Here is a 27,619-nt window from a genome sequence, read left to right on the forward strand (position 1 = left end):
TATCAAGAGGCTCAAAAGTAAAATCCTGCTTAACACAGAATGCAAAAAAAGAGTTTTAACAGAATTACCAACCAAAGGGACATCTGGGGCACCACACTTGCAAGCCCAAGCCTGGGAGCTGACTTGCAAGAAAGCCTATGACTGTACTGGTGCTGCCTTCGCAATACAACGCCCGCAGCATATTGAGCACGTACAGACAGCAAAGAAGTGAGGAAGACGTGAGACTGCAAATCCACAATCTATCTGTTTGCTTCTGTGCTTGCTCTGAAGCCTAACTGATCCCTATACACTTCTTTGGACCCATACACATTAGAAAAATACCCTGCTTTCTTACTACCCTAATAACACTATATAAATTCTACAGAAATCAGCCTCTTCATGGGGCACAGGCAGCTGCAAAGAATGTTTGTGCAAAGCAGATGTTGGTATGAAAAGAGTAAAGCAGCAAATAACAAACTGAGAACACATGAGATGTTTATGCTCCCATCAGTGCTATTTCCGACGCAGAAAAAAAAGGTTTTTTTCCCAAACTCATGGACTTTTGTCGTTAAAACACAGAGGAATGTTGCGGCGTTGTATCGTTGGCTTCAAGAATATAACTAGCCTGCTCTCAGCTTGAAAAATGACCCTGGAGAGTATCCAGAAAGAGCAGCAGAAACAACACACAGAAAAGGCCACCAGGGAAATGGCTTGTTTTCGCAAGTTCATGGGAATTTGAGTTCTGAAACCCAGTCTTGCTTAGTTGCCTGAGATTGCCTCATCATAAGGGAATTGGCAACCTTTCCAATGAAAGGCGGACTTTGCCTTTGTGCGGCGCAAAGAAGCCCTAAGGACAGCAGTAGAGAAAGGTCACCCTTTTGGCATGGCAGAAAAGTCTCTGCTTTGGTGAGAAGAGAAGAAAATGGATTCTAGGCTTGCTGTGGTCCCAGAAGAGAGCTTGTCCTCCAAAGACTGCTTCAAATCAGGTAGCACCACAAGAGGAGCAAAAAAATCCTCCCTCGGTTCACCCTTCAGCTAGAGTGAGTCAATCATTTAGGTTGGAAGGTCTCCTGGAGGTCTCCTGGAGGTCTCCAGTCCAACGTCCAGCTAAAGCAGGGCTGATGAAGGTCAGGTCACTCAGGGTAGTTTCCAGTCAGGGTCTAAAAGTCTTCCAGCACAGAAATCCCAGTCTCTCCAGGTATCCTGTTTCGGTGCCTAACCACGCTCACCAGGAAAAAACATTTGTTCCTTTACATCCAGCTGGGATTTGCCTTGCTGCAATTTGTGACTTGCTTCTCGCCCTTCGGCTGTGCGTTTCTGCAAAGAGTCATTGGTCTGTCCCGTTATTCTGGTGACATCTCTCCTGCCCTTCACTTTTGCCCTCTCCCTGCTCCGGACGCGTGCTGCTACAAGCACTGCTGCCTTTGCTCTCCCTCCCAGTACAGGCTACATTTGCTTCACTGCCCGCACAATTACTCTCGCTCTGGGTTTATTTTCCCTCTCGCCTTGCTGGTGAGATACTCGCTTATCATGGTAAGTTCTTTGTGAGAAGGACCACGTCCCTCTGCAGTTAGGCCAGTTATTAGTCTACGCAGGAGCTCCAGGCAGAACAGGCAGTGCAACAGTGCGACATTTAAGAAAGAGGAAAAAACTCAAAGGTAGCTACAGCAGCTCTGAAAGAGCATCGTAATTAGAGTAAAATTATCGTTTATTTTAATCACCTATGAATCATCCTGTATAGCTGAACATCCAGCGACAGCCCAAATTGTTTTATGAAAATAAAACATGCCACAAAGCACAACTTTGAAACCAGGCGAAACATAACCATGAAGTATTTGGCAGCAAATCACAACGGAGCCACTCGCAGATTTATAGCTGTAGAAAACTTAAAACAGTGCTTCCAAGGCTAATGTTGACCTAGACAAAATAAACGCTGAGCGCTCAGAAGATCGCAAAGGTGATCACAAACGTTAAATGTGCCTATACAGTATCTTTGTGATGTTTCAAAGTTTAAATATCAGCTGGAGAAACTGAGATACGGACACAGGAATCAATGATTGCAGAATAAATTAGTGTGCAAATTTAGCCTGGTGTCACAGGCATGTGCTCACTTACTCCATGATAAATGTAAGGTTGTCCACCCCTGCTTCATAGAGGGGAAAGTCATTGCTAATTCATCATGCTGCATTCATTGCAGGCTACAGAACGACACAGAAAGAGCTGCCACAGGGCAACCTGCACGCTACGTCGGCTCACCTGGCACGCTGCAAATCACATTTTGAGGTACCGGGTGGATAAGTGATTTTCAAAACTAGCTTTCATCAATGCCCGCTTCAAAATTGTGGAGGTGCTACTGAAAATGTTCGCGCACCCAAATCAGGGCACCTGCTTTGAAAAGTGATGGTTCCTTTATTTTGGAAACGATACGTTTCCACCGCTACACTGTGACAACTGCACTTTTGATCAAGTAATCACTCCAAATTCTGTCCACCACTAGCCCTGAGGACTGTGACATACGTTATCTAAAGTTATAAACAAATTGCTAAAAATTTTGAATTTTGGGGGGAGAGAAAGAAGGTGACTTGTATTTCCAGTTACGGTGTATTTATTGCCCAGTCTGATTTTCTTCATTAGATAAGGTCCAGGTTTCCAAAAGAGCCCCAGTGACCCGACCCTCTGGAGATAAAACTGAACACACGGTCTTTCATCTTCCCCAGAAAAAAAACATTTTAACGGCAAAAATAAGCATCTTTGAACACGGAAACCACCTTTCAGAAGTATAACCCTACCTGAGTTGTGCTTTGAGTTCAGTAAACCTGGGTCGCCGGCTAGGGTCGTACGCCCAGCACTTGGTCATAAGGCTGTAGAGGGTGGGAGGGCAGTTTGGAGGCATCGGCAGCCGCTCGCCGTTCTCAATGCGACCGATCACGTCGTTGTTCTTCACCCCTTGGAAGGGCTTTACCCCGTGCATGAGGATCTCCCACATACACACACCTGAGAAACACAACACATCTTCCCAGAGTCAGCGGACGGCGAAATCGGTATCGAAACCCCCCCTTTGTTTGCTTTTCCCTCTGACTCGTTCTGGCTGGCTTGTTTTGACCCGCAGAGGGTATTTTTGGCTTTGAGGGGGTTTTAACACTGGCGTCGAGCCAAATTTTTGGTGCAGAAACTATGTAATAAAACAGTTTCTGTTGAAACGGTGTTAAAAGCACAAAGAGAAAAACGGCATGCCGGTTTAAGATCAGCCAGAATGTGCTGGAGACTTAGTTTTTCGAACTCTAACTGCACTCACCTTTTCTTCAAACTGTTTTACACCTGGTAAAAATCATGTATGTTTAAAATCGCGTATGCTTAAAAACATTCAGACTTTATTTTTTAAAGAAGCTGAACCCTTATTTGTTTGTTCAGGTGTTCAGAATGCCCAATAAAAAAACCAGCCAGTTCTCTGGACATTATTCATCTTGCATTACTTAAAATGAAACACAGCTTCTCCAGCAGGACGTTTAAGAAACCAAACAATTGGTATTCACTTACCAAACATCCACACATCACTAGCTGAGGTAAACCGTCGGAAGTTGATCGACTCCGGAGCCATCCATTTGATGGGCAGTTTTCCCTTGGAAGCTGCGGGGAAGGGAAGGGCCATTAGTTCTGCTGTGGGGCTCAGGCGCATTCTTCTGATTTCGCGATACACCGATCACACTCAGGAACACCCCGGTACCAAATCRGAAGCTGCCATACAAAATCTCACGGTGTTATTGCGAGAAACAAGGGGCGTAAGGAAACGTTCTGGGGAGCAGGGGTCCAGATAAGGCATGTTTTTAAATATATGAGGCAAACTTAGAAATATATTGAAGATTAAATATAGAAAAACATGCTTTCATAATAGGCACCAGATTTAAAATGTCGTTGGCTCCCTATACTGCCATCTCTATTCTCCTGCTGTTTCCCATCTATCAGGTGCTGCAGGACATCTCACAGCTACCAGAGTTAACTTCAGTTTTCCGTACAAAATGGAAAAAAGTAGGTTTCAAAGATTTTTTTCTACTAAATCTCCCTAGTCTATTGCTATTTGGAGTACGCAGCATCTAATGACAGGACAAACTCAGCACGAATATCTGTAGGCAACCTTGAACTCACTGTAGGCTAGTTAGATTGTGCCGTCAATAGGAACATCATCTCAAACAAGCCTCACCTGTGGATCATCCAAAAATTGCAAAGCAAGCACTACAAGCTTGTCCTAAAACCCACCATTTTACCTGCGAATGAATTTCCTAAGTTTTACAATGGAAAACAGACCCTGTGATTTTCCTTTTTGAAACATGCATGAAGGAATCTACCGCCATCTATTAATTGTTGAATAGTTTGCCTTTTTATACAATTACAGCAGCTAGACCAAGCAAATCCRGCTGTTTCCTTTTGACAACAAACTCAGTATTGTGAGAAGCAAGTGTGTTCCCACCGGCCTGCAAGAGGAATCCAAAATATTAACTTACCTTTATAGTAAGTACTGTCTTCCATATATCGGGATAAACCAAAATCTCCCAATTTCACACAGTCGGTGGCAGACACCAGCACATTTCTAGCAGCAATATCCCTGCCAAATAGAGGAGACACTATTTCCAGTCATTTAAAAAACGTGAAGTGGTAAAATATCATCATCAAAAAATGAATATCTATTAAATCCCAGAAGTATCAAACTCCTCGGAGAGGGCCAAATTATTTTTCTAATCATGGTTTAGCTGTCCATGCAGAGAATAAGACTACATAATATTTTCTACTGATAATGGAAAGCTTACAGAAATACTGTAGTATACTTGATCCTTATAAGCAACAACTACCATCCAAAAATACAACTGTCAACGTCAATGTTTGGGAAAACACGTTGCAACTGCAAAGCAACAACTCAGCTGAACTCCACCCTTCTGATTAAAGCCAGGCAACATCTCCAGGTCAATCTAGCAGTGGGCCAGCAGGTGGCACTCTTGGAAAAGGTGTCATTTTGGTTGCAGAGCCTCAAAAAACAGCCAAAGTCTAATATGGAGCCTGACATAAAACAGGCAAGTGGATTTTAGGAGTGTCTAAGTATTGCTGCTACACGTTCCTCAGGAGAAGTCAAGGAAAAGAAGATAGCAGGTAAGCTTCAAAGCATGCAACTAGGTACTGCAAATGCTTGTCGTCACTCAAGCAGGTTTGCCAACCATCTAAGGACACTTCTTACATCCTAAAATTTTTGCAGTTACATATAAAAACATATATATACACACACAGACATGTATACATAAAATCTTACCTATGTACAAATCTCTTGCTCTCTAAGTAGGCAAGCGCTGTACTAAGCTGGTAAGCGTAGAGTATCAAAGAGGCCAGATCCAAGCTGTATTTTCGTACTTGCAAAAACGATCTCAACTTTTTGCACCAAGAAGAGAAAAAGGACAGAATTCATGACAGAAAGAGAAAATATTGGAACAAAACATACCTCAAAGTGTAAAGTTCACCCAAGTACCAACTGACATGCCCTCCCTTTAGACTGGAGGAGAAAACCAAATCAATTGTCACGCAGAAACGTGACCCTGGGTGAAAACCAGACAGATTTTCTGGTGTGTGAAAACTGTTTAGCCAAACCCAGATGAAATTTTTGCATGGCTTTCAGGCTCTTTTTGAAGACAAAATACATATGCTGCTGTTGGTCCCCACTCAAGCACTCCTGGTCTTCTCATGCATTCTTCCCTTGAAAACTGCTCATTTTTGGCCTAGATAATTTCAGGAAGCAGCGGTATACGGCCAATATGAATACCAGTTAGATTAGTATTGTTTTGGCAGCATTAATTTTAACCTACATTTGCATTTGCTCAAATTCCCAGCTTTAGCTCAGAGTAGCTAATATTAATGCAGACTTTTTATAAACTATACTTCTGGTATAAGGCAATTAAGACCTAACGGATTCTCCTCTTAAAATTAATACAAGGCTTTGAAAACAATTTGAGTACTGGAAAAGAGATCTGTAAATTCTCGAGAGGAGATGACCTCTCCAGTATAGCTTTCCTGCCCCTTTTCTTTCTTTTCTTTTTTTTCAACTTGGACAACTGTATTGCAGTTTGGTAATTAAAACGAATGTCTTATAATGCAATAAGAAAAATTACTTCATCTCAAATGTTCAGAAGCATGTGGCTCAAAGAAAAACAGTCAATTATAAAAGCTGAGATCCAGGTCTGTTTAAACCACTCATCCAAAAGACATAATAATGAGGAAAACCATCTTTTCTAGGGTCCCTGCTGCAGACACTGGACAGAAAATAATCATAATAAATTCAGTGTTCACAGGGAAAAAGAAGCATCACTCAGGAAGCTACTTTCCAGAAGGTGAAAAATTGTAGTTTTAACTACTGTCAGTGAAACATTATGAGCTCTCTTTGCCCATGAAGAGCAAACATGCTCACAATTTTCTCCAATTGCTACACACACAACACAAGCTACTATCGCCATCTTTCAGGAATAAAACGTACACTATATAATTTTGCCTGAAGAAGGTATGTTTGCAAATGCTGTTTAAATGCTATCTCAAAATCGTTGTCTTACTTGCCACAGCTCTCATTCTCACTTTGGAACAGCACCTGAAGTTCTCTGAAAATCATGACTAAATCACGCTGGTCTCAGCTGCTGCAGTTCCCTTAGTGGAGGGCTTAGGCCAAATTCTGCTGCTCCCGAATCCACAATTCTGCACACAGTCATGGTACCACATTTGAGGACTTTGCCTCCAAGTGAATTTTCAGACCCCTTTACGTCAGCATCGAGACAAATGATTTTTCAGCCTTTTACAAAAGTACAGGCTAAAAGGGTGAAGACCAAAGACGGATGAGAACTTTCCATACCTCTCCAAGAGTACAGAGCTCCATGATGATCCAGACTGGGTTTTCTGTAATAACTCCAATGAGCTTCACAATGTGAGGATGATCGAACTGACGCATTGTTACTAAAAGGGGGGAAAAAAAATCAAGTTAGTGCATTACATAAAACCTTTTAGTCTATAACTGAGCCACCAATAGCCAGGAGACACGATAACAGTTCTGCGGGACTTCAGACAAGTGCTCGCGTGTCAGTTTACGGCATAACCACAACATCTCCTTTAATGATTATGATCCCATCTGATTTTATTTTCTATGGGCTTAATTAACTTTCCAGGCTCAGCAGTGCAGTCACAGCATATTTGACGCAGCAAGATGGACAAATGCTTATTAATGCTGTGGGGAGGTGTATTCAGTAGGTTAAGCAAAACATCAGTCTTCCGATTAAGCATTTATCTTCTGACATACACATGACAAGTATCCTTAATTTAATCTTAAGGTAGCATCTCTTTTACATTTACAGTTTACAATGTCAACAGAAATACACGGTATTTCCGCAAAAGTCTGCTTCAGTTCAAAAAACTGGACAAGAAGAAACCTCCCATATTTTGGTTTTTAATTAATCACAAATGAATCCAGCAAAAGCAGCAGGTGTTTTGGGATTTCCTATTCTGATGAGCTCAGAAGTACACTGGCACACAGCAACCATATAATCAACACGTTTTGTAATATCTCAGTCCCCAAGAAAAACCTTTTGACAATTCTATTTATAAGAGCTAATCTCGTAATAGTTCAACAACACATTATACTGCAAGAAAACCTATATGGACACACATAAGAATATACACTTTAAAATATTTACCTATTAGGAATAATACTGAAAAGTCAATAAAACAGACATCCCTATCAATGAAATAGTTTATTAATAGACATTAATAGAAAGGAAGAAACAAAGGAGTGCATGGTGAAATATCAACTGCGCAGTAACAACCAGTAAAATATTAAATAGAATTGAAGTTGGATCCCTAAATCATTCAAATTTGCCCTCCTTTCCTCCTTTTTGAATTAAAGAGGATTTCAGAGTGGGGGAAGGAAGCTATTTCTGGCATCCTGAAAAAGGATGCACTACTAAACTAGAATCTCTGAACCCAATTTCATTATTAAAATCTTTGTAAATAAAGTATATATTCCAAGAGAAACCCCAGCCATTTAATTTTAGGGTTCTCTTAWGCTAACCAAGCTCCAAGCAATTTTGAGTATGATTTATAACATGAAAACGTTGCTTCATTGATGTCAAAATGAAGCAGGAATACAGTTTGATTAAATCAAAATTAAAAAGCACTAGTTATCTGTCTGCCACGCTAGCATTTCCTGATCTGCCAAGCTCAAAGTACAATAAGGAGCCCTTTTAAATGAGTAATTATTTTCTAGATTGTTAAGAATCAGCAGCGTATCTTTGACTGCTAAGTTACTACCATGAACAACGGTATTTACTTTTCCAACAGCTAAGAATGTAATTGCAAAAGAAATTGGAAAAAAAATCGAGTATTCTACATATAGTCATATACACGGGCAATGCCAGGGTATAAAGCAGTCTGCCTGGCACATATTGCAGGAGAGGACAAAGCTCATGCTATACACATATGTATATAAGCATAGGCTATATTTATATATATATATATAAAAAAATAAAAAACCTATTATTATATACACATTTTATATAAATATACAAAACATTTACATCTTTTCATAACTTCTTGGTTTTATACCTAAAACATTTAATTGAATATCAGTAGCTTGTGGCACAGATGGCTGCAAAGTCTTTGCAAGGACCACTGACAGAAGCTGGCCCTGAAGAAATATTTTAATACTCACAGGCTTCTTGTAAGAACTTTTCTCTAACGCTGTCTGAGGTGCAGTTTTTACACGTTTTGATTGCAACAGCCATAGCTGGATTTTCCTGGAAGACAAAAATTTAGAAGTAGCTGAAATACAGCCCATTGCAAACTCATTCCTTTAAAATCCTAGCAGAACTGTTTCAAAGAAAATGACTAATAACTAAAATATCTTTAGTTAAGAAATTACATTTTGAAAGCATCGGCATGTTAAAACTTAAAATATTATAATCAAGATAGTGTACAACACCTGCATCTAATGAAACCAAGAAAAATTTTATTTATTTTAAAGTGTTGTGATTGATACAGAATTATAGAAAGATAATGTTTAACTGAATAGTACTGTAAATTTTCTAGTGCCGCTGAAGATGTTAAACTATGACAATATTTAGCAAAAACAGAGGAAACGAGTAGATTTCTGCCTGAAGAATGTACTTGGCTTACGCAAGGAAGCAGCTTGCAAAGCCAACTAACAGATTTTCTGAGGCTTTTGCAGTGCAGAGATTGGCTGTAATTTCGACGGACTGAAATTCTTTACGTTAAGCAGATTGCAGGATCCACAGTAATTAAACTTTTCAGCTGAACCCAAACTACGAAAGAATGTTTCTGCTCTGCCAAGCAGCTCTAGGTGCTCGGGCTTCCCTAGCGCCCACGAGAGCCCCCCACCCAACTGGCTTGGCCAACGCTGTTTTGAAGCAGGAGGGTTCAAGCGCAGGCGAGGCGAAGGGCAACGCCGTGCGTCGCAGAGCGGGCAGCTCACGTGCCGCTGGCTTCTCTGCAACGGCTCTGCAGAGGCCTGGCAGAAGCTGCTACACCCAAAGCTTCCTCTCGCCCATGAGAAGCCCATATTCCTAATATGTTATCAGGTGTTTCAGGGATATTTAGTAGCAAGTGGCATTCAATGCAATAAAAACCTCTGCAAGTGCAACTAACGGGCATAATGAGATGGATATTCAGATTCACATCTGAGCGAGCAGAACCAGCCGCCAGAAACCGCCCCCGTGTTTTCACAGGGGAGCTGAACATATATATACAAGGATGGAACTGCATCGTGGTATTGTAACCCATCCTTCACCTACCATAACGTTTCTTCCAAAGGTTTAAGTAACAGCCTGTTTAATGCACCTAAATTTCAGGCTAAACCCTTACTAATTTCCCTTCACATATTCCAGTGTCTGACATGTAGTAAAAAAAAATTATTAATAAAAGCAATCAGCAGGTTACCACTTAAAAAACTCTTACTATGCACTGGATGACTGAACAAAATGTATTTTCCTACTGAGGATAAAGAAAGACTGCGATGGAAAGCATTTTCAGAATGGGATTCCTTAAAAAAGGGGACTTCAGTTGGTTTTACAGAGCACTAGATTTATCCACTCTGCCCCAAGTTCAGTGAAACATTACTCGTCGGTTAACTTGGACAGGATTAAATGAAAAATAAGGATACCCCTTAATGCAAAGTATGTCAGCATTGTTTCTAAATGAAGATACCAGAACAGATTTCAAACCTGTATAAGTATTTAACATTTTTCCCTGYACAGGACCCCACCATCTCCAGTTTTTACTGCACAACACTTCCTGAAGTCAATGGCGTTTTTCTGAAGTTCAAGCTAGGTTGTTGCATACATGAATTATTAGTTTAGCTGTCAAAACACCAACCCCCTGAATCCTTTCAGATGAGAAATGGATGCGTTCACTTGAAATGTGCAGAATCCTTAGTCATTATAACCTTGAAATTTTCTGTTGAAGTGAAATAATTTTACAACTTTCTCTTGCCTACTTCCACAAAGTCAATCCTTCATCCATCTAAACTGCAATTTTAATCTTTGGGATTGCATTCTGCAAAAACACATAAGCACCAGGCGATTAGTCATGCCAACCCCTCTGGTTTCAGTGGGGTGACTCTTGTGCTGGATCAATGGCCAACTATTCTGTATCTTTTCTTTCAGGGCAATATAGTAATTTATTAAGATATGAGCTTCTTAGAGAGAGATATGGTTAGGTGCTCACTGTAGAAACAGCCCCGTTGGTTTTAAGGTTGTTGCTCTGTTGTAGGTTACTGCCCTTCCAGCAGAGTGACCAGGAAAGTTCTCCCATTCCCGCACCAAAGTCAAGCAGACGAGCATATCCTGACACAAATGGCAGCTTCTGCACTGAATGTCAAACCTAAAGCTAACTTAGGTTTACCACCCATAAATACGGTGTCAAACTTCTGACAAGGCTCTGAAGCTCTGGATGCCCAACAGTGGGGCATGGCCAAGGGCACACGYGCTTACCATGCTCGGACACACTCAAGCTAAAGAGCGGGCGAGCATACAGCTGGGGTTAAAAGCAGTGACTTCCGATTCTGACTCAGCCAGGAGCTTTGGTATGGGCTGAATAATTCACTTGGCTATTTTCATTTATTTCCTGATGGGGATATAGAGCAGAGCGATTACCCTGGAACGAGGAAGTTTTCTACATCAGCTCAAACATGGAGAACATGCTGCACACACCTATTATTCTTAGGAGTAAATCACAGTCAATGTTTGCTTCTCCTAGTGGACTCAATCCAAGGCATATAAGAGGCATACAATGTTTTTTTTTTAACTAGACATCAGCTTTATTAACTCAGAAGAGATACTTACTGGACTCATGTAAACTCCCTGGTGTACGTCTCCAAACTGTCCTTCCCCAATGCAGCGCCCCAGTTCAATTCTCTCCCTTTGAATTTCATAATCCCTGGCTGCAAGAGCATAATGCACTTAAAATATCACGTTGCTGACGAAGGGCAAAGAAATAATCCACAAGATACCAAACTCAAAGTCAGTCACTCAAATGTCTCACATATGAATAACTAAGATTAACATCTGCTGCACACCAACCTATACAAATACTGTATACACACAGTGGAATCCTCTTAAACAAATGTTTGAATCAAAGCAATGAAAAGGGAATTCTGAAATTGAATTTGCTAAATTGACTGCATTATTTATTTCAATGCAACAGATGTAATTAAATCCTTCTTAATTAAAGCTAACAAAAGACAAAGAACACAAACAGCCTAGGGCAATATGGAATGTATTAAATACAGCCTGTGCACACAGGCTTTTATACGTTTAAGGGAACTCCACTATGGGGTATTTTAGATCTTTGAACCATCAAATGAGCCAGGAGAATTTTTAAAGAGGTAACTGCAGGGAAAAAAAATGGAAACAACACCATGGCAAATAAAGATCAAATGAAAGAGCAGAATTTTGAGTGCACTACACTTCTATCAGCGAATAATTGAAATGAAATTGATACGATGCTTCGTGACTTATGCAATTTTGTTCACTTTATGGTTTAATAGAGTGGGGATATTACTGATAATAATGGCTCACTACTTCAGAAGAACATTTAATCAGTTGCAATTGAATTACTTCGTTTGCAATTTAATTTCTAGCAGACATGGAAAAATATTTCAGGAATAGCAGAAAAACATGTACACTATGTTTTCACCTCTTCTTCTACTATTCAGAGAAAAGTATATATATAATCGACCAGCTTAGACTTCATGCCTGATTATTTTATGGCTTCATTAACACTACAAAAATAGTGTCTTCTAGATGGATAACAAGGCGATAAATGTCTTTTTCATCTCTTGTTTTAGATACTGCATTTTCCTCTTTAAAATCCCCAAGCGAGCTGGTTTAACGATAAATAAATAATGCTTATTAAATGAAAGTGAATAGTAAAACTGAAAAATTCCACATCATTCCAAACTGCAAGCACACAGAGATGGGGAAAGGGTCTCCTGTTACCTTCATCTATTCCATAGCTTTCTGCAGTGCAATTAAGAGAAAAATCAAACGCTTACTTAGAGATAGCTTCTTAACATTAACAAGACAAGGACAAATATATTTTTTTTAACATTTAAAAAGAAACTGAAGAAATAACACACTGAAGCAATTTCAAGTTTGCATTAACAGAAGTCATGGCACTGTTCTCGTGATCTTTCCTGGCTCAGTCCTTCGAGAGCTGAACACCTGAATCCCCTTCAGTGCAGCAAYGCACTTAATGAACTTCCCTTCAAGGGTCCATCTCGGGGGTCTCAGCTGAAGGCATACTTAAGTGTTCAGCATCATCCAGGGCTGAGCTCACAAGTAACTACTTACACGAGAACTTAAGTGAAAAGATTGCAAAAAAATACATACAGAGTTAATATGTTAACACCTAATAAAGTACATAATCTATCGCAGTATCCTTTGATCCTGCAATTATTTTAGTAGAGTCACGTACTGATTTACTGCACAACATTCAAAACACGTTTGTTTTGGGAAAACATATATATTCTTGCTTTTCAAGCATTTTCCACAATAGCGTACTATATTGTAGATGCTGAAATGATTACAAAACATTCCTCCCCTGTAAGGGAGGCTCTAGAAATCCTTACACACATTCATCATTCTCCAGCTGATCATGGTTATCAGTTTATCAGCATCTTTCCCTTTCATCATAGCCAAACCTGACATTTCTGCAGGTCTGTACACTGATTATCTGTTTCTACAGAAATCCTAGACTGCCATAACGCAACCGTAATGTGCGGACACAACTTTTAACATGACAACACTAGACCTTCTTGTTAACTTAATGAACCCTAACCTTCCAATTCAGGATTATGCTCCAATTCAGATATGCCAGAAGACAACATCCTTGTATTGGCTGTGGGTTTTTTTGACTTCAAAGATGAAGACTGAGAAAAACTTTGCATTTTTATGTTCCTAAAGCTTCAAGGAATTAGAGCAAGTCTATCACAGAGCAAGGCTGAGATACAGCTACAGAGCAACACGCAGAAGCTAGAGACTTTCCAAACTGTTTGCTCTTATCAAAGAAATTATATCCGCTTTTTCTAAGCATGTATTCATCATCATAATGAAAAATCCTGCATTTTGAGATAAAAAAGGGATTTTACTGTAAAGTCTTTGACAACAGCAAAACTTGTTGCAGAATTTGGTTGTCATTGCTCCAAAAGTTGAACTTGAAAGACACCGAATGCATGAGTTTTCAGAACATCTTTCACCATGAAGCTTTTCTTTGCACGCATATTACTCAAGGCTGAAATACAAGATTCGGTCCCCGCTAAACCTAAGAAGCTGTCAGACAAAAGTTCCCAAGTTAACTAGCATACTTACTTGATGGCATTGTATAAGTATCTTCTTCATCTATAATCTCCGCATAGTCATCTGTTTCTGTAAGGGAGGAAGTAAAGAGTTTCGGGAAAAGCAAGTGAAAACAAACTCAATGTTTTTACCACTGTCTCCAATTTATCAACGCTGATACACCACAACCCCAACTTCACCGCTGCTGGGAGGCGTTTACAATAGCATGACTTAAACTTGCTCATGCATGAATTACTTATGGAAGTGATGATGACTTCAGTGCCCATTCTACTACGTCACGTAGATGCATTTAACAAGGAATAAAAGGAGAATTCATTTGTACTCTAAAAAAGTGTAAGTTCTGTAACTGAAACCAATCCATCTCAACTGCTGACTTAAAAAGAAAATATTTTTAACAGCAAATTCCCGCCACAAAAAAGAGAAAACAACATTGTTAATGGATAGGAACAGCAAATATCGACAGGTTAAATTCCTTTATTCTCAATGAAGTGTGAATAAAGGTGTGCTAGTTTTGTTCTACCTAACAGGCAGAACAGACAGGGAAGATGTTCCAGGGCAGCAGCTACCTACGSTCAGCGTGGTAAGGTGAATAATTTTCCATAGATTCTCTTAGAGCATAAAGATCCTTCAAGGTCACACTCTTGCCTTACACCCTTTCTTCCTCTATTCATCTTAGTTTTTCCTTGTTTAATGGAAATTCACTCCAACAACTAGCCAATTTTGATATCAAGAACCAACACCTCACAGTTAGTTTTTGGAAAGCATGCATTCTCAAGTTTTAAGAAAAAAGACTCTTTTTCTTCCTTTAAGACTTATTATTTTTACATCATCAGTTCTCAAAATGATCTAAATGGTGTCAAGTCCTATCAGAAGATCCTCCTCTTGCTCTAAAGAGTTTCCGGTGTGAGTAGGTCATTTCCTAACAACTGGATAAATTCTCCTTCTGGTTGACAAACCCAATCCACAACAGCGAGAGGATTTTTCACTGCAAGGCCATTAAATTCTGTTCACCAACTTTCTTTAAATACATATAAGGGTTCTCAAAACCGAACAATTTCAAGGTCGCTATGTGGTTTCCAGGGTTGGTTTCAGCCGATCGAATCCAGGGCTGCCTCTGAATGGCCTGATTCGCTCCCCCGTTCCCCATCTCTCCAGGACATGTATATTCCTACTCCTCCCTGCTATCCTTTCTAGAGGTTGGGTATCCAAATGGTGAGTGGGATAAAGCCGGAGAGAAAGTGGACAGAAGGATGGGATGATCCCTTTCGCTGGCAGCCCTCAGTCCAACCAACTTAAGCCAACTCTGAAACCCAAGCAAGGCTCCTAATTATTATAGAGGTACRTGAAAAAGAGGCTTCATTTTCAAACAGCAGGAATATTCGACAATTAGGAAATTACAGGTTGCCTGTAACCTTTGAAGTTCAGCACACTTTAGGGATTAAATGTAGATTTATGACCCTACCTTGGCACTGTTAGAAAACAGATAAATAAATAAAGCCTTTTTTTGCCAAACACCCATAGGAATATATTGTATCTTGCAAAAACAGAATCAGAAAATCCTATGCCACTCGAGGTTTTTGCCAAGCAATTTTTGCTATGCCATTTAAGATTTTTGCTAGGCAAATAGAAAATAAATCTCTATCTAACCTGGCAAAAGAGAGTCAGGTAACAAAAATTCAGTGTATTATACAGAAAGTGCACAAGCCTAAACAGGCAGCATACCCCAGTGGAAAGAAAGAAGCCTTTATTTAATTTTTTTTTGGTATGTTTTTTTCTTCCCCATACTATAAACTTACTTTTTGTGAGAAATAAGCTCTAGTTTGAAAATAAAAAGAAAACGTCTGAAAGGAAACATTAGTGTGATAGCAACATAACTGGGATAAATCGTTCTGCTTTCCTGTCATATTATGGTGAGATATTTTTAACTTGTTAGGCCAAGCGCGACTGATATATATATATATGTGTGTGTGTATATATGTATATATATATACACACACATATATATACATATATATATATATAAAACGCTTATCTATATATATCAGCTACCTTTATAAGCTATTATTTGAGGCAGATACCAGAGAGTACTTTATATAGGCATGTAATGAATGAATGAGTGAGATTATAAACAGCTTCAAGAAGAATTGAAGGAACCTGGGCACTAGAACCGGTGCAATGCTGGTCATTAAAAAAAAAAATCAAAACATTTGTCACTGGATTATGGAACAGTGCTTATAAAATGTGATAAATGACTTGGCTCGTTCATCYTTCCGTTTTAATTAATGATGTTCCTCCATACTAGAGCATTATCAGAACACTGCAGCCCACCTTACAGGCTTTTGATACATTGCCCAAAACCGTACAGCAGCTGGGAGGGTCTTCAGTTGGCCAATCCAAATAAATTAAATGTAGTCAATTAACAGATGTTCCTTGGTACACATTTAACATTTTGGAGAGGAATATATAGTTCAGAAGTCAGAAAACAATTCCCGCATATCTCCAGTCTTTTCGGGAATCGGAGGAAAATTTCCTCGAGGCGTAACAGTGACAAGTGCTGAAAGTGTTCTGCACCGAAGACATCAGTGACCTCCATCGCTTGCAGACTTTACACCACGACTAGAGAGTCGTGCAGTAGGACAGGCTTCCACRAGGGATTTTGCAGGACCCACGCGGAAAGAGAGCGGAAAGCAAAACTCAGCCGGGCAAGGCTCTCGGGGTGGCTTTACGAACATGGTTGGGCTGCGGCACCCTCAAGGTTTAACCCCCCTCCCAGCAAAGCCATGCTTCCAGGAGTTGTTCTAGCTTTGAAAATCCAGACAGACTAAGATATAAAAAGAGGGCTCTTCCCTGCTGCTTTCTCTTGCATCTTAAAAACAGGACTGAGCTTATTCATCTGCTGGCCAGCCCTAGGTTATTCTGGATGAAAAGCAAATAGGTCTCTTCTGGACAAGCATGCAGTGGTGGTGGTGTAGAGGTGAGTTAGCCAATTGGAGCTTTATTATATCAAAATGTATTTATTAGAGCATGGGAAAAACACATCCCTGTAGATGACATCTGTGACAGCTCATTCCTGAGTTTTACCCCCTATGACATTTCCCTTTTTATATATTTTTTTCCCAGATCCCAAAAAATTATAAAAGGAGATAAGCACCCAAAAGTTAAGATTAGCCTATGAAATAGAATTTCTGAATTTATGACAAAAAAACCCACCCTTTGTGTTTTTAATGGTTTAGGAAAGAAAGAAAATTGTGGTAGCATTACCTTAACATGATTTATATCTGAAGGGGAGAAAGGAGAAGAGAATTTATACACCCCTTTACATTTTACCGAGAGGAAGGCCAAAAGTCATTATCTCTAGCTCTTTTCCTCTCCTTCCTTTTCATATCTTCCGTTAGAATTAGGCCTTAGAGTAGCTGAAATCTGATTAACGTTTCATATATTTAATCTAAATTAATCCATTTTGCATAGTTTCTTTTTTTGCAAGGAACGCTAGAGGACAACGGAGCACTTTGATGCTGCCATGCCTTTAAAGTCAAGCATCACTTAGTAGACTCATTTATCAGTTTATATTATGTCCAATTTACTTGCTCATTCACAAAGAAAAATGTGCGATAGCACCATTTTAATCAAAATGAATGGACACTCTTGAAAACCCGTAAACCTCCCTTGCGCCATGCCAGAACTTGCACTGCAAACACATGCAATACCAAATCCCCGCATGTTTGAAATACTTTTTCCCCCCTTTTTCTACTCCAGTTGAGCAGAAAGTGTTAGTCGCGTGGCCTGTAAAGTACAGTGTTTCTTAGCTAATATCCAATGTAGATTGCTTTTTAATACTAAAATTTGTATAAAAGTGATTACTGAAATGTGCATTAAGCGGTATATGGATATAAGAGCTGCATATTGCATGTTAGTAACACACAGACTAGAAAACATATTACCGTCCCCACTAATTTCATCTGCAGATCCAGGTGGCATGCAAGGAGAGAGAAAAACAGAGGGGGAGAGAGAAGGGACAGAGAAGGGGGAGGGGAAAATATACTATTAAATTCATGAGTAATCCAAAAGTATTAAGACTGCAGTTATCTTATATACCTGACTCAAGAGAAACCAGAAAAGTAGTGGAATTTAAGACTTCTCACCTAAAACCCAAGGGACAGAGATACATTCTGAGAAGCTCGCATGATCAAACAGTTAATGACTTCCAAACACAAAGTTACACAAAAATTAAATTTGGGAGTGGAACTAGTTACGTCAATGCATCGTTAAGCAACGTCAATTTGTGGCTTAATTCAATACTTCCACTRCAAGACAGATCTCCTACAGCCAGATAGTCAGTTCAATTTGGCTAGCAAAGCTTCGCACATACACTCATGATTTTTGAAAACCCAGGTTGGCGTTGACTCTTTCAAAGGACCTGTGCTCCTAAAGCTATCGCTAGGACACGAATAAGAAATAGAGTAATGTAAGTATTAATTATACAGAACATTTACAGTTATACAAACTTGAAAGTTAAATGCGTGGTACATGGAGCAACTCTACAGGGAATCTGTTCAAATAAACACTGTATTCTGCATTCCCGGCAATGGCCGTATGCCACACCAACACCCACACCACAAGCTGATGCACTTCAGACATTATTTAAGAATAAAATGAAAATGCATACGAATATGGTAAAAATAACGCCCCTATTCCTCCAATTCTTTTTTACCCCTAACAAAGCCAATCTGGTCCTCTCAAAGTGCTGAACCAGTAAGCAGCCACAAGCATCACGGTATTCAATATTTAATTTAAAGTGATCTTAATTGATGCTTCTTGTTGCTATTCTATTTCACTCATGAGCATGCTGTATCAGGGGTCCAAGAATGAAGTTCAGATATATTCACAAAAAAAGAAAACAACCAAAACCCCAAGGGTATTTGGGGACTGCAGAGCTGCACAAATGGAATTACTGATGTATTTGTCATTGTAGCATATGACACGTGGGACAAAGCCCCCCATAAACACGGCAACCAGCAAGTTTGCGACATTGCATGAAAATCCAATTCAGGGGGAGGGCAAGGGCAGCAGAAATTTGAAGGAAATTATTCTTGGAGCTCTGTTTACCTGCCGCTAAGGTCGCAAACAGACAGTAACCGAGTTAGTACACTATTCAGCTGGGGGTTAACAAGGCAGCCTAGGCAAAGAGCAGTGCAGTACCCGTAGGCGGCGGCTCATGGGAACAGAAGACRAAAGGGAGAAAGCGTCTAGCTTTCTTTACTTTATGCTGACAGTGATTGACTCCTTTACAAAGAGGCAAGAAAAAGAAAAGAGAAAAAACAGAAACAAATTATTTGGAAATAAAACCAAAGGAGACCAGAGAGCACATCTACAACGCATGAACACAAAAAGTAAAGGTTTACATTACAACTCGGCATACGCAAAACGGATATACGGAAGGTTTTGAAATTCCCGAGGCCGTTAGGCATTTTCTCAAAAATTCCCTTCCCCGGCAATAAATTATTCTTATTTCACTTCTTAAAAGTGAGAGCAGAATCTATTAAAAAGTCAACTTTGGCCAATCCTCTCTCTATATACATCAGCTGTTCCTAATGCAAAGAACGGCATCTTCCCAGAAGTTTAATCCATTTTTGCAAGCTCCCCTCCTACCTTGTACTGAAATGCGGGGTAGGCAAATTCTGGCTTAAGTGGCACTCACTAGACTTAAACACAAAAGTATGGACCTGCTGGACTCTCACAAGAAGAGCTGAACACAAAAGCAGTAGTTCACACGGCACAGTTGGGCAGAACAAGGCAAAGCGCTCGCTGTCTCCATCCCACCAAAAACGCCCATTATGCACGGACGCCCATTACGATATGAAATAACTCCCTGGAGTTTTATGCCCAGCGTGGACCTGACTTGGAATAGATATTCCAACTCTTTGAGGACCTCCTGGAGAAAATGCTCCAAGGTCCTCACAGGCCCCTGTCATGGTTACCCTCCCGCATGCGATCAGCTTTTATCGTAAGGAGAGAGATTTGGGGTAGGAGAGAACACAAAGAAACCACAACCAGTTTTACAAGGCGAGAGAGGAGAGAAGGAAACAAAAAGATGCCAGAGCCTGAGGACAGCTCTGCTCCTTCCGTTACTTCTCGTGTCAACCTGGTTGCTCCCCTCTGCTTCACTCCTTCCCCCTCTTTCCTCCATCTCAGGAGACGTGAGATGTGGATTAAAAAGACAACCAAATAACAAAAAAACCTGCACCCTCTTGCTGGTACTTGCTGGTCACAGTCAAAAGTGGAAAAAGAGAATTATGGTACCTTCTTTAGGAAAAAAAATAAAAGGAAAATCTTGATACTTTTTGTGGACTCCAGCAACCTAGGAACCATCAAAGCAGATACATTCATGCAAAAGCGTCATCTTATAAACAGCTGGGCAATTTTTCAGTTGCCAGCTTTTGAGGGACAAGGTGCAGAATTTCTTGAGGCGGTACCAAATGTGCTCAATCGCTGCCCAATCCGCAGGCTGCAGGTTGAGTCTCACACATGCAAATCACACGGGTGACGTGCTGCTGTGTACGACTCATGCTTCGCTGAGCTGATAACTCCAATCAAAACAACAAAGTACCATTACCAAAACCGCCAGGGTGACTGTAAACAAACAGGACTCGCTCAGCAACTGCGAAAACCGACATTTCATTCAAAACGACAGAATGTTAATGAGATTCAACGTTATAAACCAAAGGAGGTTTGAGGAGCGGGCAAAACTATTATTCAGTAAGTTAGTGTACCACCAATATTTACGTGACATATTACGGAAATGACAGGGACGTATCTTCCTAACAGCACAAATTTCAGCACTATCACTCTAACGCAAGCCTGAGCTTCATAACAAAGCTTTGGACATAGTACGAAAAAGAAGAAATACTCCTGCTATTATCATGAATAAGAAAAAAAGGAATACAGCACTCTGTATTGCAACAGCAGAAGGGCTCATAGAGCCACTGGCAGCAGCGCAAGCTATCCCAGAAAGGGAAGAGGTGCTGCAACTCTTGACACGTTGACCCAGGCTACAAAAATAATTTCAGGTCAGATGAAATGCTGGGCTCCCTCGTACCGACACACGGGTAGCAAGCAGCTGCCTGAAGCCTGACTAACCTAGCTCAGACGAAGCGCTCAGCAAATGCTCAAGGTGTTCCTAATTCATCGCGTACTGTATGTATGTTCCYGGAAACTCAAGAAACTCAGTCCAACTCATGGCCTGCATTTAAAACTTTGCCCTGATGATCCACTGTCCACAGTTAAATTTTATGCAACTATTCTGCTAGATTAAACAGAAGTTTGCCTCTGTCTTAAAATCATATCTTCAAGTCTAGCTACAAAAAAAAAAAATTATATTCCCATTCTATTTTAGTCCTATATTCCTGAATTAAACAATTTGAGAAAAGCTTCCAAAAAATCTCTAGAAGGAATAAATCTATTTGTTTTCAAGCTTTTGAAATAAAATGAGCATTATGCGGTTAGAATATTTACCAAATGTATTTGTCAAAGCAAATGTGCTTATGCATAAATAGCAAAAAGCAAATCTAATAATGTGTGGGACATTTCCGTAGTTGTACTACAGGGTCATTACTAGCAGTGCAAAAGCGTTGGCTCAAATCAAAAGAACGGATCCTAAGGGAGGAGCATGGGAGGGAAAGCGTTCCTTAACTGGCGACCCAGGTCCCTGAAAACAGGGAGAACTTCCCAGGCGCTGAAAATCAGGTTAAACACAAGAAATCACCTTAGACTGACACCGCAGTCCAGTCTGGTCTTACTGTCCRAGAAAAGAAGCATCAGTAGTTCAGCAAGGCTAAAATACAAGAAGGTAACACACCAGTCTATTCAACTGTGATGGGAATCCCAAACACTGTAATTTAGCAGCAGCAAGGATATTTTCAGCATATTATCTTATTAATCAGCAGAGCAGCTGGGTTAATTGAGAAAAAAGTAATCTTCATGAACTTGGAGGCTAATGACTTGCCCAAGGTTATAAAAGCAATCTGTTAAAACTTGGGCTTGAACAGCTCCTAGTCCTGTGACCATACAGGAGATCTATAGCTGTACACAGTCTTTACATTCCCCCAGTTACTGAATAACTTCAGTGCCTAACCACATATGCTAAGAGTTTTGGAGTCTTTTTCCTTTCGGAAACAGTAGGTTGTAGAGTATGGTCCTTTCAGATATAAACTGATCTAACAGACACGCTCCTGAGCACCGGAGATAAATTTCTCATCTTAAAAATTGTTTACCTGCACTTTTCAGCATTGGCTTTTTGAAGTGACTTGATAAAATAAGCACGTCCAAATTAAAAAACAAAAAATCACTTTTCAAACGCAGGCCAAGAACACCTTTTCCTTTTCCCCTACCGACTTATCCAAAGGGAATTGGGGAACGGGAGTCCTACACAAGAAACCCTTTCAGAGACCTTCCTTCTGAGCACAGGAATCGCAGAATAGAGCACGCACTGTGCTGTGCCAGTAGAAGTGATTCAATAAAACCTTATTTGCCTTCCCACCCTGGCTCACGGCATTGCCTGTCACGAGCCCTCCTCATTCAGGGTGACGTTCAGGCCCTTCTGTCGGCCAACGTCTCCTTCATTTCACTTCTAATTGCAATACTGAAATCAGCTAAATGCACTTAGCGTTTTTCCCCCCATCCGTTGCACTTTGACAGTTGGCTCCTGCTATGCTTCGTTCTTCTAAGCAAGCGACTGGGAATCTCTCAGAGATGTATTATGTCCAATCTCCTTTGAAAGCGAAACTGTCCTCCAACTTTCTTTACCTTTTTAAGCCAGGTGACACGAATGAGATGGCAACTGCCTGAAGCTGAGGATCTGCCATAATCGGCAGTTCGGTCCCAGGACATGATTTCAGCGCCCATAATGATGCTACTATAAACTGATGATTCTTCGGCAGAAACCTGAAACGTGCTAAGAAGCCAGTCTTTCCCGGATGCTAAAATCCTTCAATTCCAATAAACTAGCTTTCTCCAAGAGAGCGGATTTCTCCTATACGGGGCATGTTCCTGGATAGCCCCAAAGCACGGCATGCAGTTGGAGTTTCATTTAAAAACGCTGTCTGCGTTACTAACGACAGCCGTGTCAGCCAGGGAACCTGAGGACAAGCAAATTTCTCTTTCAGTTGCCTATTTCCCTATTAAAGAGGTCTGGCGTGTGATCTGTTACTTAGACGGTGTAAACAGTTTGCTGTAATGTCTGTAACCACAGCTTTAAACACCCTGCAATTCCCATCGCCAAATAAGCGCATATTAAAGCTGCAAAACCAACAYGCACCACGACCCAAGCCTGGCTCCTAAGCCAGCCCTTAAACCCCTCTCAAGGACGTGCCTTGTGCTAGTGCCCGCAGAAGGGCCCATCTTCCTCCTTATTCGTCTTCCCCTAGTTATGGTTTCTTCCTCACAGATGCATTATTTTATCCACCAGGACCAGAATATCCCAGCGTCAACTGTGATTGCTTGTTCAACACGTTTCCACCCCAAAATGAACGGGCCCAAAACGTCGTATTCTGTAGCTCTGCGTGTAACACAGGCTTTGGTAAAGCCAGGATTAGAAGAGCTTACAGCCGCAGGATTCAATCACGCAAAGGAAGCATGAAGGTTGGCCAAAGGATGCAGAAGTACGATATTTATTCTTCCTAGTCGTATTTACAGGAGGGATGGTGGCGGTGGGGAGAAATCAAGGAACTCTATGTTAGAAGGAGTTTATGTGAAAAGGGAGCAAGCAAACTATGGCTTTACTGATTTCATTTTATGAAGAACAACTTATAATACATAACTGACTAGGTAAGTTATTATTTTTGGAAATACATGCATCAGAAATACGTGCCTCACCTTACTAAGGCCAACGTTTGCTATTTCAAAACAAATTGCTGGCCAAAGTAAGTTCCTGCAGACTAGAGCAGGGCACTTTAAAAAGGCTCCAAGCAAAACAGCATGAAATCTAGTCAATAAAATTATAGTAAACTGCTATGTTACTTCTTGCAAACTGRATGTGTTTATCTTGACTTCAAGTACACAGCAAACAGTTGCGCCTTACCGCTGCCCAAATGCACACTCTTGCTAAGTACAAAGACTTCTTTTTTAATGTAAAGACGGATGTAGACGGAGAAGGCGATAAAAGCTGGAACTATCTAACTATTAGTTAGAGCTCTAGTTGCTTCGGGTGAGTCACAGTAACTTAAGCCAAAACATCAGATCGATACCAAAGAAATCTGAAATCYAACTCAAACTTAACTGTGCTTTTTATTTATACTTTTGTATAAACACACACGCACACACACACAAACAAATATAACAAGTTGTGAGGGATAAACATTATTACTATGCTTAAAAAACTGGGGAAGAACTGGTAGGCATCTTATTAGCACGTGATGAAAGATGGTGCCTGCTGCGAGGACCGTATGTTTTAAACRGGCAAGACAGACAAACAGCGCAAGAAGAAATGGAAAAAGGCAGGCAATAACAGCAATGTGGTCAAACAAGGTTCGGGGACACACAGCCAGAAGAGAACATTTCTTGGCTCCTGGGTCCAGTGATCTGATGCTTTGGATTTCTGGAACCAGCTTCGCCCTCCACTAGTTTGAAAAGGTCTTTAGTTAAGGTTAGAGAAAAAAAAAAATTGGTTTTAATAACCTTGTACCTTTGTATGCCTTGGAATATCAAAATACTTGGAAAGAACAAGTTTTCATTTCACTAGGCCAGACATTTTTCAAGGCATGTTAATAAATAGTTTGGAAAGAAAGTTCAGAAATCTTTCATTAACAGGCTGATTAACAGGCAAACCTCRAAAACTTCAGACAAATACCTGAACTTCTAGACCAAACCATGCTCCACACTGGCTTTCAGCACTTGCTGGTTTCCAGTTTTGGCGGGGGGGAACTCACTTGGAAACTTTCCTTTTGAACTAAGGGTATTAAGACTACAAATACGTCCAACTGCTTAATTTTTCTGCCGAATGCCCGGCTCAGATATTTGCTACGAAGCTTTAGCACTGGGAGAAGCCTCAGCAAAGAACCACGATCTCACTGCAAACAAGCAGCAGAGATAATTTATGATTTCAGCCACTGAAGGCCTCAAGGACATTACAGCTGTCAATAAGTTATAAAGGTTCGTCTTACTGGAAGCCTCTCGCTCCGAGACATTTCAATGCCACCAGAGAAAAGCCCTTATTCTGCAAGCCGAGAGCATCGCCCACAGCTGGCTTTGTGCTGGATGCTGCCAGCTGTCCGGCTCCGCTGCCCCGGCCCTCTCGGGTCAACCCAACATTTCATGCATCTGTCGCCTCCGTCGTCCAACACCGGGGTATCGGTTACAGGCGTCGGCAGGAGCGACACTTCCTCGTGCCTACGTGAAGTACTGCTGCGTTTGAAACAAGTCGGTACCCTCGGGGACTCAAATTCTTAAGGAAAGCACCTCCCAAGGACAACATTTATCAGATGACTTTATTTCTGTGGTAGAAATTCAGTGCCCTGACGTCCATGCCCCACTTGATGCACTTCAAATAAATTYGGGGCAGAAAAAAAAGAAAAAGAAGTGTTCCACCTATCCTTATTAAAAGGAAGAGCAAACTTAGACTGAATAATAGATGCAATGACTCGAATCATTCCAGTCTTGTGCCAGCGTTTCCAGTGGTTTGTAACATGGTATAAAACCCAAGTATCAAGCATAACGATTTCACTGGGGAAAGATCTTAACCCTCACTACAACACAAGAAAAATACATACGTGGGTTTGATTTTGGTATCGGAAAGAAAGGGAGGGACGTTTGCTGCCCGTTTTGCCTACGTCATCACGGGGCAGCTTGGTCCCTGAGAGCTTCCCTGGTGTTCGCTGGGAACAGCTAGCGATCCCGCAGCGCTGCTGCTTTTGCCTCTCTCCCGTTTTACCGGATGCTGTGTTCGAAGGCTGGTTCCCCAGCCAAGCTCTTGTCTGCCAACCATTCGTCTTCACGTGACACCCTAACCTCCCGAGTCAGGTGCTATGAAGATGAACTTCCCTACGTTAACCACAAACTGCTGCTTCAGTAGGAAAGAGGCAAGGTTGCACTCTGAGACGCAACACTAATTCAAGATACAGTGTATCAGGCAATGCCTGAATTTGGCTAAATTTGCAAAGAGACTGCAAATAAAGGATTGTGAAGGACCATAATAAAATCAAGGATCGTTTATTACYATGATTTTTTCAATAATGACAGTATATGGGATTTCTTAGAAAAACTGACAGGGTGGCAAGGAAGTATGACTTTCTTTTTTTTCCTGAAGATAAGCTGTTTTGTGCAAGCGGAGCAATTAGAAAGCGCTGCCCTCTTCGTTTAAGGAATTTCTACTCTTTCTGACAGCTAAAATGAGCCGTGCGGGTAAACCGAGAGCGAACAGGCTGCTTCTGGGTCCCCAAGCTTGCCGGGCAGGTCCTGAAGCAACCCGAGCTGCTACTCGACTCCGAGAGGTAACAGTACCTGCGAAGCTCTGTTACACCTCCGCGGCTAGGTGAACACCTGAATGCCAGATCCCCTCCCTTATTTCCCTGCACAAGGTCTGTTTGGCCTTGCTATGCCAACAGGGGAATCTTAACCGTCTTTAAAAAAGGACAGGGGTGGGGAGAGGAGCATAAAAAGTCGGGAATTAAACATCAAGACATCTTCTCTCCTTCTTGCGAGAAATATGCAAGTTTTCTTAACATGTGCGACTAATTGGTCACATAAACGTTACGGTGGGGTTGCGAGTCAAGAACGTGCAGTTATTTTGGTCACAAAAACGCTTCCTGAAGCTTGTGGCCCAATATTGTGTACATCTACAGGGATATGTCACAATACTGGTACACTTTTGCGTGGAGAACCTCCTTCGTAAACGTTACGTGCAAGGATTCAGAAACATATTCCTACTAAGAAGGACACTGAGTCCCTCAGAAGGATTTTTCAGACTCTGTAAAAGAAAAATGTTCGCTGTCAAGTATAAAAAYGTTAAAAACAGAAAAAAAATACAGTAACTCCAAACAGAAATCTTAGAAGCCCATGGGCTAGAAAAACAACATATATTACCTCACATCCTCACCCTTCAATTAACTGCAGTGACTTTCAACAGGAAAAATGTAACCGTACTTTGATCTCGACGGCAGCTACACAAAATGAGCTGTTAAGCTGCTTCTTTCAGAAAAGCGACTGTTAATATTTAATTACCTGTTTTCCCTTGTTTTAAGCTGCTCCTTTGCAACCGCGTTACAGATCGCCACATATTCAAGCAACTTAAGATACAGCATATATATATATGAATATGCTCCAAAATATTCTATGGCATTACAAAACGCGGTGGAAATATTTACAGCCAAGCCTTGCTTTGGAGTGTTCTGGCCCTGCTTTCCGGCACGGATACGGCCGTCCTCGGCAGCGACGCGACRGAGAGCTGGAGAAAGCCTCTCCTTCGAAATCCCGCTGCAAAGGCAGCCCTGGCATGGTCCTGGGAAAAGCCGCGGCACGGGAGCGGGACGGGGGCTGCGGTGCCAAGCGCCCCGCCGGCCGCCAGCGAGCCTCACGCTGCTGCTTTTTTGTTTTTTCTTTTTTACCCCGTAACGATTCCTTACCTGACACGGAGACCGTGTGCGACCTGACCCCCTGCTTCTCGTTGTTGGCCAGCCTGCAAAAGAGCGGGTGAAATCGCTGAATGCCGTACATGACTCTGCAGCGGCGCGGGCGCCCGCCCGCCCAGGGCGCCTAGTGCCGGGCCC

At 41.1% G+C, this 27,619-nt stretch overlaps 1 protein-coding gene across 25 annotated transcripts in view; it reads right to left on the reverse strand.

The window, feature by feature from the left end:
• Nucleotides 1-27,619, reverse strand: part of PTK2 (protein tyrosine kinase 2) — a 198,973-nt gene that overhangs the window by 22,310 nt on the left and 149,044 nt on the right. For 19 of the 25 annotated variants that reach the window (XR_003252297.1, XR_003252298.1, XM_026058523.1 and 16 more), the window contains 11 exons: nucleotides 27,476-27,528; nucleotides 17,804-17,821; nucleotides 13,875-13,931; nucleotides 12,504-12,524; nucleotides 11,349-11,446; nucleotides 8,702-8,786; nucleotides 6,854-6,954; nucleotides 5,276-5,391; nucleotides 4,479-4,579; nucleotides 3,517-3,606; nucleotides 2,769-2,973 (listed from right to left, as the gene is read on the reverse strand). Coding sequence is in view for 23 of the 25 variants with exons in the window: in XM_026058523.1 (XP_025914308.1) it covers nucleotides 2,769-2,973; nucleotides 3,517-3,606; nucleotides 4,479-4,579; nucleotides 5,276-5,391; nucleotides 6,854-6,954; nucleotides 8,702-8,786; nucleotides 11,349-11,446; nucleotides 12,504-12,524; nucleotides 13,875-13,931; nucleotides 17,804-17,821; nucleotides 27,476-27,528 (945 nt within the window). In the remaining 2 variants the exon portion in view is untranslated. Of the gene's footprint in view, nucleotides 1-2,768; nucleotides 2,974-3,516; nucleotides 3,607-4,478; nucleotides 4,580-5,275; nucleotides 5,392-6,853; nucleotides 6,955-8,701; nucleotides 8,787-11,348; nucleotides 11,447-12,503; nucleotides 12,525-13,874; nucleotides 13,932-17,803; nucleotides 17,822-27,475; nucleotides 27,529-27,619 lie in introns of those variants that run through there. The other 6 variants (XM_026058527.1, XM_026058526.1, XM_026058529.1 and 3 more) reach the window with 4 other exon arrangements.

Source organism: Apteryx rowi, unplaced genomic scaffold (assembly GCF_003343035.1).
Source record: "Apteryx rowi isolate R43461 unplaced genomic scaffold, aptRow1 scaffold_148, whole genome shotgun sequence".
Taxonomy (NCBI): domain Eukaryota; kingdom Metazoa; phylum Chordata; class Aves; order Apterygiformes; family Apterygidae; genus Apteryx; species Apteryx rowi.